The following is a 12574-nucleotide window of genomic DNA, read 5'->3' on the forward strand; positions in this document are numbered from 1 at the left end:
AGGCATAGCAGATGAAGTAGAGTAGGTACCGTAAAGATTTTGGAGGTGGCCTAAATCCTTGTTGGATAGTTCACTCCCAAACTTTTCATTAAGGTGGCAGTCTCAGTGTGTTTGAGGTTTGGCTTCTATGCTGATTGGCATGGTTTGAACATCAAAACCCTTTTTGCATTGGGGATAGAATTTTAACTGGTTTTTCCAAGGCTCTGTTTGCTTAGAAGTGGAGTAAAATAAAATTTTCATCGAAAGAGACTGGTAGTGACTAGTGAGTGCACATAGCCAAAAGTGAGTGAAGTAGAATCCAAGTTTTACATCAACCACAAGTTTTCCATGTGTTTGGATGCAATGCAAACTTTTGTGGTCCCCCACTTTTTCTGTTCTTTTTATCAATGAAATCTTCAGTTACTTCACTCCTAACCAGAACCTTGTGTTTATTGGCTGCTTAGGGTGTATTTTATGTGATTCATGTGATGTTTGCATATATTTTGGAGGTTCCCATGCATCAGGGTATTACAAGGTTGTCCCATGATCTGTTGATGGCCCTCCAGGGTCTTAAGCTTTCATGGCACAGATTTTGCAATTCTCTCTTTACTCTTTTACTATTTTAATCGGAAAAGTTTCCCAACATCAATCACAAGAATATGCATGGAAAGAACAAAATTCAACCTCCAACTCTAAAATTCAAATAGTGGATCATATTAGGAACTCCCATCTGGAGTTAGTTGGAATGTTAACGTGAGCAGATTTAGGAAGACCAAGTTACAGGACATGTTAAATCTAGTAAAAGGGATCTTCACATCCAGGGACAGCAAAAACACCAAAATTTGTACTTTAAATGATTATTTCTGTTGAAATCTGTGTGCTGTTCTATGCAAACTTGTTCTCACAATGAAAAGGATATACTGCTGGAGGCCCTTTCCCTTATATAGCAATTTGGAAGGCCCAACCAACAAGTGCAGGGTAATGACAGAAGGCTAATGGCTATTTTTTTTAAAAAATCTTTGTGAGTTGTTTGTTGTATACAAACTTGTTTCTCACAATGAGAAAGCTAGTATGCTGGAGGTCCTTCCCTTATATAGAAAATTGGAAGGCAGAACCTCCATTGAAGTGCATGGTAATGAAGTGGCAAACTACTAACTAGAACGCTCTCACCTGTGATAATTAATGGTGCCTTCTCCAACATGTTTGTTTTCTAGTGCACGAAGGATGACCACTTACTTCCAGCATTTCAGATGGCTTGGACCCTCATGATGTGAGAGAGCTGATTAGTTTTGGATTTTAAGCCCTCAGAAGAAAGGAAAGTTTTCTTTAAAAAGGAATTCTAAATGCAAGAACCTGGTGCTTATGGGAGTAAGGAACTAATGCAGGACTCTTCCATGGTTGTTCCTCATATGTGCAGGCAATGATCATCAAGGTCAGAACTAAAATGGCTCATTGGACAACCACACAGAACCGATTCACAGATCTCCTAAAATCTCTTCTATTTTGTGATTCACATCCATTGATTGAATCTCAAATTCCCAAGGTAGAAATTATCCATAGGTGGCAGCGATAAAAGAATAAGAGGGCAAAATTCAAACCAGTGCAACCCTACCAGCACCCCTTCTAATTTTCTTCTTTTTTTCCCTTGGCGGCGAGGCAATGGAAGGACTGAAACCATTTTTGTGCCCTGACAGATATTTGGCGCAATTCCACAGGGAGAAGATGCGAAAGTAGCAGACCGACCGTAGACGACAGGAAGGTAGGGCCCGTAGGGCTGTGGTCTACCATGGGGATGAGCAGGGTGTTGTGTTGCCATTTCTCACCAGAAGATTTTGGCGACTAAATTCCTATGTTTTGTTCCCTTGCAGATCTCAGACAGGTGGGTATAAGTGGTTCTATTAATATGCCGAATCGGGCATTGAAAGCATAGTCCAGTTGAGTACAGTAGATCTACTAGGGCTGCATTGAATTGGTTAAGGTTTGGTTTGGATTACATATTCAGGTGACGAGAGAGTGATCATAATGCTATTCAAAGGGTTGGAAGAACGATTTTTGGAGACTCTTGTATATCATTAGGCACATTAGGCTCCTCACTTCTTTATTGAACCACTTGTTCCAATGTAATCCCAAGGTTGACCAATCAGTTGGCAGATGAACTCACTAAACAACAAAGGCAGTTAGATCAAAGTTATGTTGTGAGACCTTTATTTGTGACATTTCACTCACTTATATTTTAGGAATATACTCTTGGGTGGGTTTTATTTGGGCCCATCTTCCTTTTGGAAGGCTGTGCGTCATTATTGTCCGTTCTTTCTTAATAGAATAAGTATCATCAACTTAACAGCAAAGATATAAACAATTAAAAATGGATGCAAATAATCAATATAAACATGTTATAAATAGGAAACATAGCAAAATACATTAGATAGAAGTACAACGAAGTACCGCTGCAACAAGTGGCGATTTGGCTCTGGGAAAGTTTCAGCTATCGCTGTACGCATGGCATTGATTCTGACACCACGATCAGATCCTAATAGACATTGCAAGATCCAGTAACATGAGAGAAGATTTAAAGATTACACGTCCCCCTCCCCCCCCAAGAAAAAAGAATCCTCCCAACAGTTTTCTTTCATAATTTTCAATTTTTAGTAACATAATTTTAATCGCGCAAGTAAAGGCTACAAGGGAACAAAGAGAGACATAAAGGCAAACAAGATCTAAGAGTCAACAATTAATTCTCCATAAAATAACCAATTGGAGGAATTGCCACTGAACCTACAGAGTAATTGCCTCTGTTCTTCTAGAGTTCGAGCAATCAAAAATGTAGGGGGGTGGGGATGCACAGGCAAGACAAGAACGGAGGACTGCCCAAGCACAGTTTTATACATAGACACTTAGCACAAGTAAATGCAACAAAAAAAAAGGTCAAAGCCAGTGATACAGGGAAGTTTCTCACCTACTCCCGCAAGAAGACAGGAAAGAACCAGGCCACTTAGTAGCCACGATTCTTAGAGGCAGCCTTTTCTCCCTTTGGCTCAACATGGGTAAGTTCAGCCCATTCGTGGGCTTAGTCCACCAGACCACCTGTTGGGCCTAGTTAGTAGCTGTTATTTTATTTAAGTTCTTTTTAAGTTGCTTTATTTCAGTCTAAGACCTATACCTTACATAAAGGTTTTGCTTTTAAGTTCCCTTTTCTTTTGGATTTCCTATTTGCCATGTGTGGGCAAGTTACCTACATAGGTAGGGACTTTTTATTTTAAATAGACTGCTTGTAAAGCTATGCTAACGAATTTTGAAGATGGATGAAGTTTTGGCAATTGCTTTTGCTGCTGAGAGATTTAGCATGCTGTGAGAGACAGTGAGGAGTGAGAAGCTCTATTGATTGGAGACAATCTGATCCATCTAGGTTTCTTCATCCTAAAAGTTGGTCTTCCCTCTGCCTTCCTAATCCGAAGGAGGACTAGGTCTTAGAAGGATAAAAGATGTCAACGTTGCTGGTTCTTTAAACTTATTTGCAAGCTCCTCACCAACAAAACAAGCATTTGGACTTCTTGGGTTTACACAGGGCCCCTCAGCAAGGACTCCATTTGGTCTGTAAGCCCAGTGGCTGACTCCTCTTGGGTTTGGCACAGAATTTTACAAGTGAGACACTTAGCCATTGAAGCCATCTCTTGCAGGATCGATAATGGCCTCTCTACCTCTCTTTGGCTGGACAAATGGCACCCCTCTGGTGTCCTCTCTTCAGTCGTGAGTTCCCGTGACATCTACTCCTCTGGATTGGACAGATCTTCCTTGGTTGCTTCCATCATCAGCAGAGGCTCTTGTTCCCCCCCCCCCCCTTTTTCTCCCCCTCCCCTTGCTGACCTCTATAGCTCCCTCCCCCCTATCCCCCCCCGGTCACCAAGGTAGAGGCGACACTATTATGTGGCTCCCTTCCCCCTCTGGCAGATTCAGTTCTCACTCCGCTTGGGATTTGGTTAGAAATAGAGGGACCCACTGTCATTGGCACAAAGTAGTATGGTTCAAAGGGCATATCCCTCGACACAGTCTCACCTCTTGGCGCGCCCTAGCCAATTACCTTCCCACTCAGGCCTTCCTCATTCACCGTCACATGCAGGTCCCCCCCCCCCCCAACTGCTGTCTTTGTTGGAATGGGCTTGAGAATATAGATCACCTATTCTTCTCTTGCCCCTTTGCTTCTTCCATTTGGACACGTGTCCTTCGTCATTGCTGGCCAGGTCCTTGAAGTCCCTTCCCTCTTAGCCGGGAATGGGTTTGGAATGATATGACGTTCGGAGGGAACACCATTTGTGATTCAGTTGGCAAGCTTGCCTTTTGTGCCGCTATCTCCCACATTTGGATGGAGCATAATCTTAGAAGATGGACGTCCAACTCTCACTCTCTTGACATGATTTGGAAAGCCCAAGGAACAGGCTCATTGTTGTCTCCTGGGGCCTTCCTCTTTCCATTTTGCAGCCAAGTTAGCTCTTAGCTCTGGCTTTTTGCCCTTGGGCTTGTATATTCCTTCTCTTTTCTTCGTAATTTAAATTATTATTCATCCAAAAAAACAAAAAAGTTGTTGTTTACTTCTACTGAATTAGGTTGCTGGAATTTGTCTTAATCTGAGGTTTGGGAAGAATAACATCCACTTAGGTTGCTGTTTATGCAGTCATATTATTGAAGATTAAAAATCCAGCAGAACCCTATAAAGACCACCTAGCAGAAGCCCTGTTTTGCGGTATCAGTGATGTAGAGAGAAGCATGAAGAAGAGAAGGGAACAAGGAAAAATCCAAAAAAAGAAAGTTACTATTCACGTGAACAGTAGCACGAGTTACCTTTTTTGGGGTAAAATCACGAGTTACTGTTCACATGACACAGTGTTGTGGATCGTATGGACAGCTGGCATGGAAGATTAGGTGCCGCCAATACCATATCCCTAGTTGCTATTTCATTAGGTTCTATTTTATCATAGATCTAGTTTCTATTTTGTTAGTTATTTGTTTCTAAATTAGAGTTTCCAATTTAGTTGCTTAGCTGAGTTAGAGTTTCTATTTTAGTTACCTTCTAAGTTTGTTTCATAGCAAAGTTCAATTATTTGCAACTCAGTTCTCAGCTCTTCTAGAGACTTTATACTTTTAATGTTTCTATTTTGGGCTCAACCTTTGAGCCTATATAATGTCAAGGCCCTTAGAGGCCTCCCACACGATTTAATGAATGAAGTTATGCTGTTTTGCAATTTCATTGTCCTGAGAAAGGCTGAGAAGGGTGAGATGCCCAGGCTGAGATAGCCAACCCCAGTAACGGTGAGAGACCCAAGAGAGTGAGGGGCTCAATCTAAACTATCCTTCTTCTATCTTCTTCTATTTTCTATTTTTTTTCCCCAATCAATCGTGTTTGCCTGATCTACTGCAAGTCTGAGTACGTTCGATCGATCCTACTGTAAAGTGGTTCTTACTAGAACTGACTTCTACATTATTTCATCTCTTCCCAAGTGATGCAGAGCTGAAGCACTACATCCACAAGAGGAAGAGGAACAAGAAGCTGCTGTCCAAGTAGTGGTATTAGTTGTTCTGTATTCCATACTTAGTTTTTTTTTAAGTGCTTCGTGTTTTTTAAATTGAACCGGCCCAACCTGATTGAACCAGTGGTTCAATTTAAGTGACTTAAGTGACCACTTTAATTAATGTAATTTCTTTTTTTACTTTTGGGTCCATACTCCCACGAATTAAGAAAAGGAAGGTGGAGTAGACTTAGCCGGCTAGGAGATTTCATACTCCTAGAGTCCTACAGAATAGGAGTAAGGCCTTTGGGCCACTATATAAACGATGAAAATCGTGGAGCACCACAAACTCCACTTTTGAAAATTAATTCTTCTTTGCAAGCTGCGGTTACTTGTCTTCTCCCTTGAAGAATTGCTTTGTGTCTGATCAAAGCTGGTGGGATTGGTGTTTGATCCAATCAACACTCTACGGTGTGAAGCCCGAGTGTTTCTTCTCAAGTTCTACTTTTAAGTTTCTGTCCAAGATTCAATTTTTATTAAAGTTCTTCCATCAACAAGCTGCTGCCATTAGTTTTCTGCCATTACAAGTAAGTTTGAATCATTCCCGATCCCCCCAATTCTTCTCCTAACCCTCCACAGCCCCAACCCTAGTTTCCCCCTTGTTATTTTCAAATTTCCCATAACCTAAAATCTGCACAGCCCAAAACACCCATCAAAACCACACCAAAACAGAACCGAATTACCTTCTCTGCCCCTATTGCACTCGATCCAAACCCTAGCCCCATCAACCCACTCTAAACCCTAGATTCCCCTCTTTTCCTCTTTTGCAAAACCCGAAACCCTAAACCTAAGTTGCTGCCCATTCAAGTTTAACACCTCCGGTCATCCAAACATCTCAGGACCTTCACTGTAGGCTTGTCAACCGGTACGGTTTCGGTAATACGGTACAGTACCAAAAATAGGTACCCAATATCAATATCATACCGTATCATTTAAGAATACCATTTTCAATACTGATACCATACCGTTTCGGTACGGTTTCGGTGTGGTATAAAAACGGTATGGATTCGGTACAACATATAAGAATTGGATTAAGGACAAGTGGACCAAGAATGGATCTGGACCGGTGATGGGTAAGACCGTAAGAATGGCTTCCTTTCCATCTGACCGGGTGTGTGGATTCCACGCATCTTCCATCTTCTTCATTTGACTGGGGAGATGGTAACCCTAATAGAGGCTGCAGCGGCGACGGCAGCAAGCCGATAGCAGCAGGGTGGTGGACTGGTGGTAGTTTACTGGCCTTGGAAGAGGATGGTCAGTCCCATCTTCCAAGTCATTGACGCTACCAAGAGCACTGGATGCCCTCCTTGAATGCATAGATCTGTTTTGCTGAGGTTCATGGGGCTGTCCATGGTATCCCTGCGCAGAAACACGAGGAAGCATACCACACCTAGCAGCACGAAGATGACTGGAAAAGGGACGGATGTCGCGCTCCACGAAAGATCGATTCCCCCCACACTCATGGATTTGGTTATGCCTCTCAACCCAATCAAAGCATTCCAAGCAATGTGTGTCAGCATGTCCCAGCCGGCCACAAAAGTAACAAAAAGTTTCCAGCCTCTCATATTTGAACTCCACCTCTGAAATCAGGTCTCTCGATCTCTGAAGCTTTGCTCCTCTACAAAGGGGGTTTCTCACACCAATCCATAGAAGGATGCGCACATAGTTCTGAGATGGGTGAGAGTCGGAGCACACACTTCCTTCAATAGGGTTTTTCGGTTTTAGCCTTTTAGGAGTTAGTCTTGGCCATTTAGACTTTAGGTTTTTTTTAAAAAAAATTTTACAAGTATACCCCCAAAACGGTACGGTTTCGGTACCATTTCAGTATAACGGTACGGTTTCGGCCAATACCGATACCGTACCATATCATGGTCAATGCCGTTTAACCATACCGTACCGTTTTTGCAATGGTACGGTTTTACGCAGGTGGTTTCGGTTTCAGTTTCAAATTGACACCCTTACTTCACTGATAGACTCCCCTACTTTGACTTGACGTAGCCCATACATCAAACCCTAACCCTAACTAACCAAACCCTAACCCTAATTTCATCAAAAATCCTATTTTGAACTAGTTGATTCACCTGTTCATAACAGATCCTGGTTGATTGGCTCCTAGTTGGTCCTCTACCAATCAAGGACTACAATCACTACATTACCAAGTGGTAGGCTCGTCATGGCGCTGATAGAGCCTTTCTTCTTGGGTACGCCACCATTCCCTTGCTGCTCTTATCAACCTTGTACGAGCCAGCTTCGACTTCCTTTCTTAAAAAAGGGTGTATCAGTCAAAATAGTCGTCTAAAGTGCACATCCAATCATAGAACAGAAGTGGGTCAGGTTTCCCATTGTAGTCTTTTAGTTCCAGCTTCACTTTGTTTGTCATCCTGTCGTTGACCATCAAAACCATTGGTCTCATCTTCATAGACAGTGGGAGTACGTAAGATCCTTTGTGGTTGACGAAGAGGGACTCGAGGAGGCCTATTAACAGTAGGCTGCTGCTGTTCCCTTGTTTGATCCGTAAACTCCTTGAACTCACGTTCCATAGAATTAGGGTCATAAATCAGGGTTTTGGATTTCAGATTATGTTTACATACTTCCTGCGAAAAATCCAGTCATTGGATCATAATCATACTTTGGGGATTATTTATTCTAGTGGACTGCTATAACTGACCAGAATTGGAGTTCCATCCAAAGGGTTGACTTTGGCTTCTATATATCACCTAAATTTTGATTTTAGGATTACTTGAGATCCTGTTAAGGGGAGCCTTATCTGAACCCTAGTGAGTTCGGAGAGATTAAGGATTTAAGATGAACAAAAGGAAGTAAGATGGGAGAAAAGGACGAGGAGAGGAGGAAGAAGAAGAAGAAAAAGAAGAGAGTGTATGTGTTAAATTATGTACACCAGAATACCATGGGGGTATTCTGGTCTTTTGGGCGTTTTATTTATTCTTTATTTATGCATTTATGAGCAAGGGTAGAAATGTAATTAGGGCTGTGACAATGTTCACGTGAACAGTGTCGTGAATAGTGTTTCCCCCTGTAATCTCTTTTATTATTATTATAAAAAGGGAGCTTGACTGATCTCATTGATCATTCAAGCATTATTCCACAAACCTGTTTTGTTAACATGGTATCAGAGCCAAAATTTCTCTGATCTAAGTTTTCAACACCCACCCCCTTCCTATCATTTTTTCTTTCCTCCCCTTTTCTCGATTTCTTTTCTCTCCTTTTTTTTCCTTTGCTTCTCCTCCCTTCCTAAGGGCAGCACTACAGAGGTGATCATATGATCTAGTTGCTGCCCCATTCCCACCTTTGTTTTTCCCCTTTATGAGATAATCTATTTGGTTTGATTGCTGCTGGTTCCTGTCTGCGATTTTTGGAGTTTTCAGAATTTTGAAGCCCTAGCCACTACCATTGATCAAGGCTGGTTTTCTGTATATTGGACACTCATCGGTGATCTGGACCAGCTGCCCTCAAGCCTCTTTTGGTTGTTGAAGACCCCTCCTCCCAATCGATTCCTCTTTTTCAGGGTTTTCTAAAACCCTGATCATTATCGATTTTTGGGAATTGGGCTGTTTGCTGCTGTTTTTTTATTGGAGCTTCTTCTCTTCATCAAGGACATCCTCTATAGGTTCCTGGACAGATTCGATCAAGCTTCTTCGTCATTTTTTTTTGGATCCCCATCACCACATCGATCTCCAATTTCGAGTTCTCTTCCAAAACCCTGACATTGTCGATCTCTATGGAAGGGATCTCTCTGTTTGTTGCTGATTTTTTGGGAGCTGTTTTGCCCTTCATATTGGCCCACTCGACCTTGATTTCAGCTCTTGGTTTGGTGTAATTGCTGGTTTTTCATTCTCCACAGCCTTGTGGCAACTATGGGTGACTCTGCTGATTCTACTGCAACTTCTAATCAACCTGGACATGAAAAATCAGATTATCATACTTTTCAACCCAATCCCATCAAACTTGATGGCAGCAACTACCTATTGTGGTCTCGGTCAGCCTCTTTTGCTATTGCTGGCCGTGGTCTTACTGGCCACATTGATGGCACTGTTCCCATGCCGCTGCCCAGTGCTTGCCTTGACTCTGGCTTGCCAACAATGGTGTTCTTATGTCTTATTTGATTGGTTCTATGACTTCGGACATTGTACATGGGTTCCTCCTTTTTGATACAGCTTCTCAGGTTTGGTCACTGCAAGGAAGCGTCTTGTGACTTGGTAATGATGCACAGTCTATGAACTCGGGAAGAAGGTTCTTCATACTACTCGGGGGACTTAACAGTCTCTAAATATTATGCTACTCGTGCAACCTTTGGCATGATTGGACCATTTCTCCGATTACCAACTTTGATAATGCTACTAATCTGGCTGCCTATAAGAAACATGTGGATAAAATCAGGGTTTATGACTTCTTGGCTGGGTTAAATGTTGAGTATGACCCAATTCGTGTTCAAGTGTTGGGCCATTCCCCTTTTCCCACACTTGAGCAGTCTTATGCCTTGGTCTCCTCGGAAGAAAATCGCTGAGCTGCTATGTTGCACCCTGCTGTCCCTGACAGATCAGCCCTCCAGACTACTACACCGGCTCCTTCAACACCAGTTGGCACTCTCTCTGTGGGTGGTACTACTATCGGCACCATTACTTGGGACCATTGTCATAAGCCTCATCACACCAAGGATAAATGTTGGAAACTTCATGGGAAGCCTACTGAATTTGAGGCTAAACGGGCTGCCGAGCGAAAGTCTTCCACTGCTGCTGCCTCTACTACACCAGCTACTGCTACTTCGTCTACTCCCCCAGGTTCACACTTTGCTCGGTCAGGTATTTCGTTTGGTGGTCATTGTGCCTCTGTAGCTTCCCATCCTTGGATCATTGATTTTGGAGCTACAGATCACATGACGGGGTCCTCTAGCCTCTTCCATCGTTATTCTCCTACCTCTGGGAAAGACAAAGTCAAGGTGGCTGATGGTTCCCTTTCCTCCATTTCTGGAAAAGGAATCATTAACTGCACTCCTTCCCTTCCTTTGTCCAATGTTTTACATATTCCAAATTTTACTACTAACCTTCTTTCTATTAGTAGTATAACTCGTGACGTTAACTGCAAAGTAACCTTTTTTCCTTCCCATTGTGTTTTTTAGGATCTGGACATTGGGAAGACGATTGGATTGGGTAAAGTGCATGGTGGCCTGTACCTGCTTGACGATGGACTTCTCACTCCACCTCCATTACTACTACTACATCAGAATTCCTTAGTATCTTTTGAAATTTATCAGTGGCCCTCTAGATTAGGTCACCCCCCCCCCTTAGGCATCTTAGCATCTTTATTTCCTACTTTGGTCAAACATTGTGATAAAACCGATTTCTTTTGTGATGCTTGTGTTCTGGCCAAACAAACACGTTCAACTTATTCTATTTCTAATAAAAGGGGTTCTTTACTTTTTCACTCAGTACATTCTAATGTTTGGGGCCCCAGTCGTAAGACTTCGGTTTCTGGTCACCGTTGGTTTGTCTCTTTTATTGATTGTCATTCTCGACACACATGGGTTTATCTTTTACACACCAAAAGTTAAGTTTTTTCTTGTTTTCAGCATTTCCATAACATGGTCAAAACTCAGTTCAATGCTACTCTCAAGTTGTGTTGATACCCCAGCCCAAAATGGTGTGGCTGAAAGGAAGAACCGACACTTGTTGGAAGTGGCTAGGGCGTTGATGTTTTCGCGCCATGTTCCCTCCCAATATTGGGAGGATGCTATTCTTACTGCAACCTATCTTATTAATCGGTTGCCTTCCCGTGTTCTTGACTCCCGCAGTCCGGCCGATATTTTACATGGGAATTCCACCTTTGTGGTTCCTCCCAAAGTTTTTGGTTGTGTGGGTTATGCCAGAGACACTAAACCTCATGGCAAATTTGATCCTCGTGTGTTAAGGTGTATTTTTTTGGGTTACTCTCCAACCCAAAAAGGTTATAAGTGTTACCACCCTCCTTCTCGTCGTACTCTGGACAATATGGATGTGGTCTTTCATGAAAGTCTTGCCTATTATCAGTCTACACATCTTCAGGGGGAGAATTCTGGTTCCAGTGAAGATGTGCTTGTGTTTCCTCCCCTTGAAATTCCTCCTTTGGCTGCTGCCCAGCCTCCTACCACTGCTGCCCAGCCTCCTACCGCTGCTGTCCAGCCTCCTTTGGCTGCTGCCCAGCCTTCTTTGGCTACTGCCCAGCCTCCTTTGGCTGCTGTCCCTTCATCTGTAGGGACTCCTGTACAGGGGGAGTGTAGGAAATAATGGTGGTAATGATCATTGTCAGGGGGAGATTACTCCAGTCCAAAGAACCATCAGTGAATTTCAGAAGAGAATTGACAACTCTAATATCATCACCTACAAGAGACACTCCAACAGAGGGCAACATCAATCCACTGTGGCACCAATACCTCTCCAATTGCCGACCCAGGAGTCAGATCCTCCTCCTCCTTGTGGTGAGACCTCTCCTTCTGATCTGCCTATTGCTCATCGAAAAGGTACTAGGACTTGCACCCTGCATCCCATTTCTCACTTTGTTCCTTATAGTTCTCTTTCTCCATCTTTTCGTGCATTTGTGTCCTCTCTTTCTTTTGTTTCTATTCCTAAAAACTGGCAGGAAGCATATACAGATGGAAAGTGGAAGGCAGCTATGTTGGAAGAAATGAGAGCTTTAGGAAAAAACAACACTTGGGATCTTGTAACCCTCCCTCCAGGAAAAAAACCAGTGGGATGTAAGTGGGTGTTTGTGGTCAAACAAAAGATTGATGGGTCTGTGGATTGGTATAAGGCACGTTTGGTTGCAAAGGGCTTTACCCAAACATATGGCATTGACTATCAGGAGACTTTTGCCCCTGTTGCAAAATTGAATACAGTTCGGGTTTTGCTATCGTGTGCAGTTAATCTTGGATGGGATCTCCAACAGTTGAATGTGAAGAATGCCTTCCTATATGGGGAACATTGTGAGGAGGTATACATGGATATTCCACCAGGTTTTTCTTCTGACAATAATGAAGGCAA

At 42.7% G+C, this 12574-nt stretch overlaps 1 protein-coding gene across 3 annotated transcripts in view; it reads right to left on the reverse strand.

Moving 5' to 3' along the window:
• LOC122658483 (rho GTPase-activating protein REN1-like) overlaps positions 1-12574 on the reverse strand; it is a 79718-nt gene that overhangs the window by 15916 nt on the left and 51228 nt on the right. For all 3 annotated transcript variants that reach the window (XM_043853462.1, XM_043853461.1, XM_043853460.1), the window contains exon 12: positions 2425-2509. In XM_043853462.1, coding sequence (XP_043709397.1) covers positions 2425-2509 — 85 coding nt within the window. The remainder of the gene's footprint in view (positions 1-2424; positions 2510-12574) is intronic.

The sequence above is a fragment of the Telopea speciosissima genome, chromosome 4 (genome assembly GCF_018873765.1).
Source record: "Telopea speciosissima isolate NSW1024214 ecotype Mountain lineage chromosome 4, Tspe_v1, whole genome shotgun sequence".
In the NCBI taxonomy this organism is placed as follows: domain Eukaryota; kingdom Viridiplantae; phylum Streptophyta; class Magnoliopsida; order Proteales; family Proteaceae; genus Telopea; species Telopea speciosissima.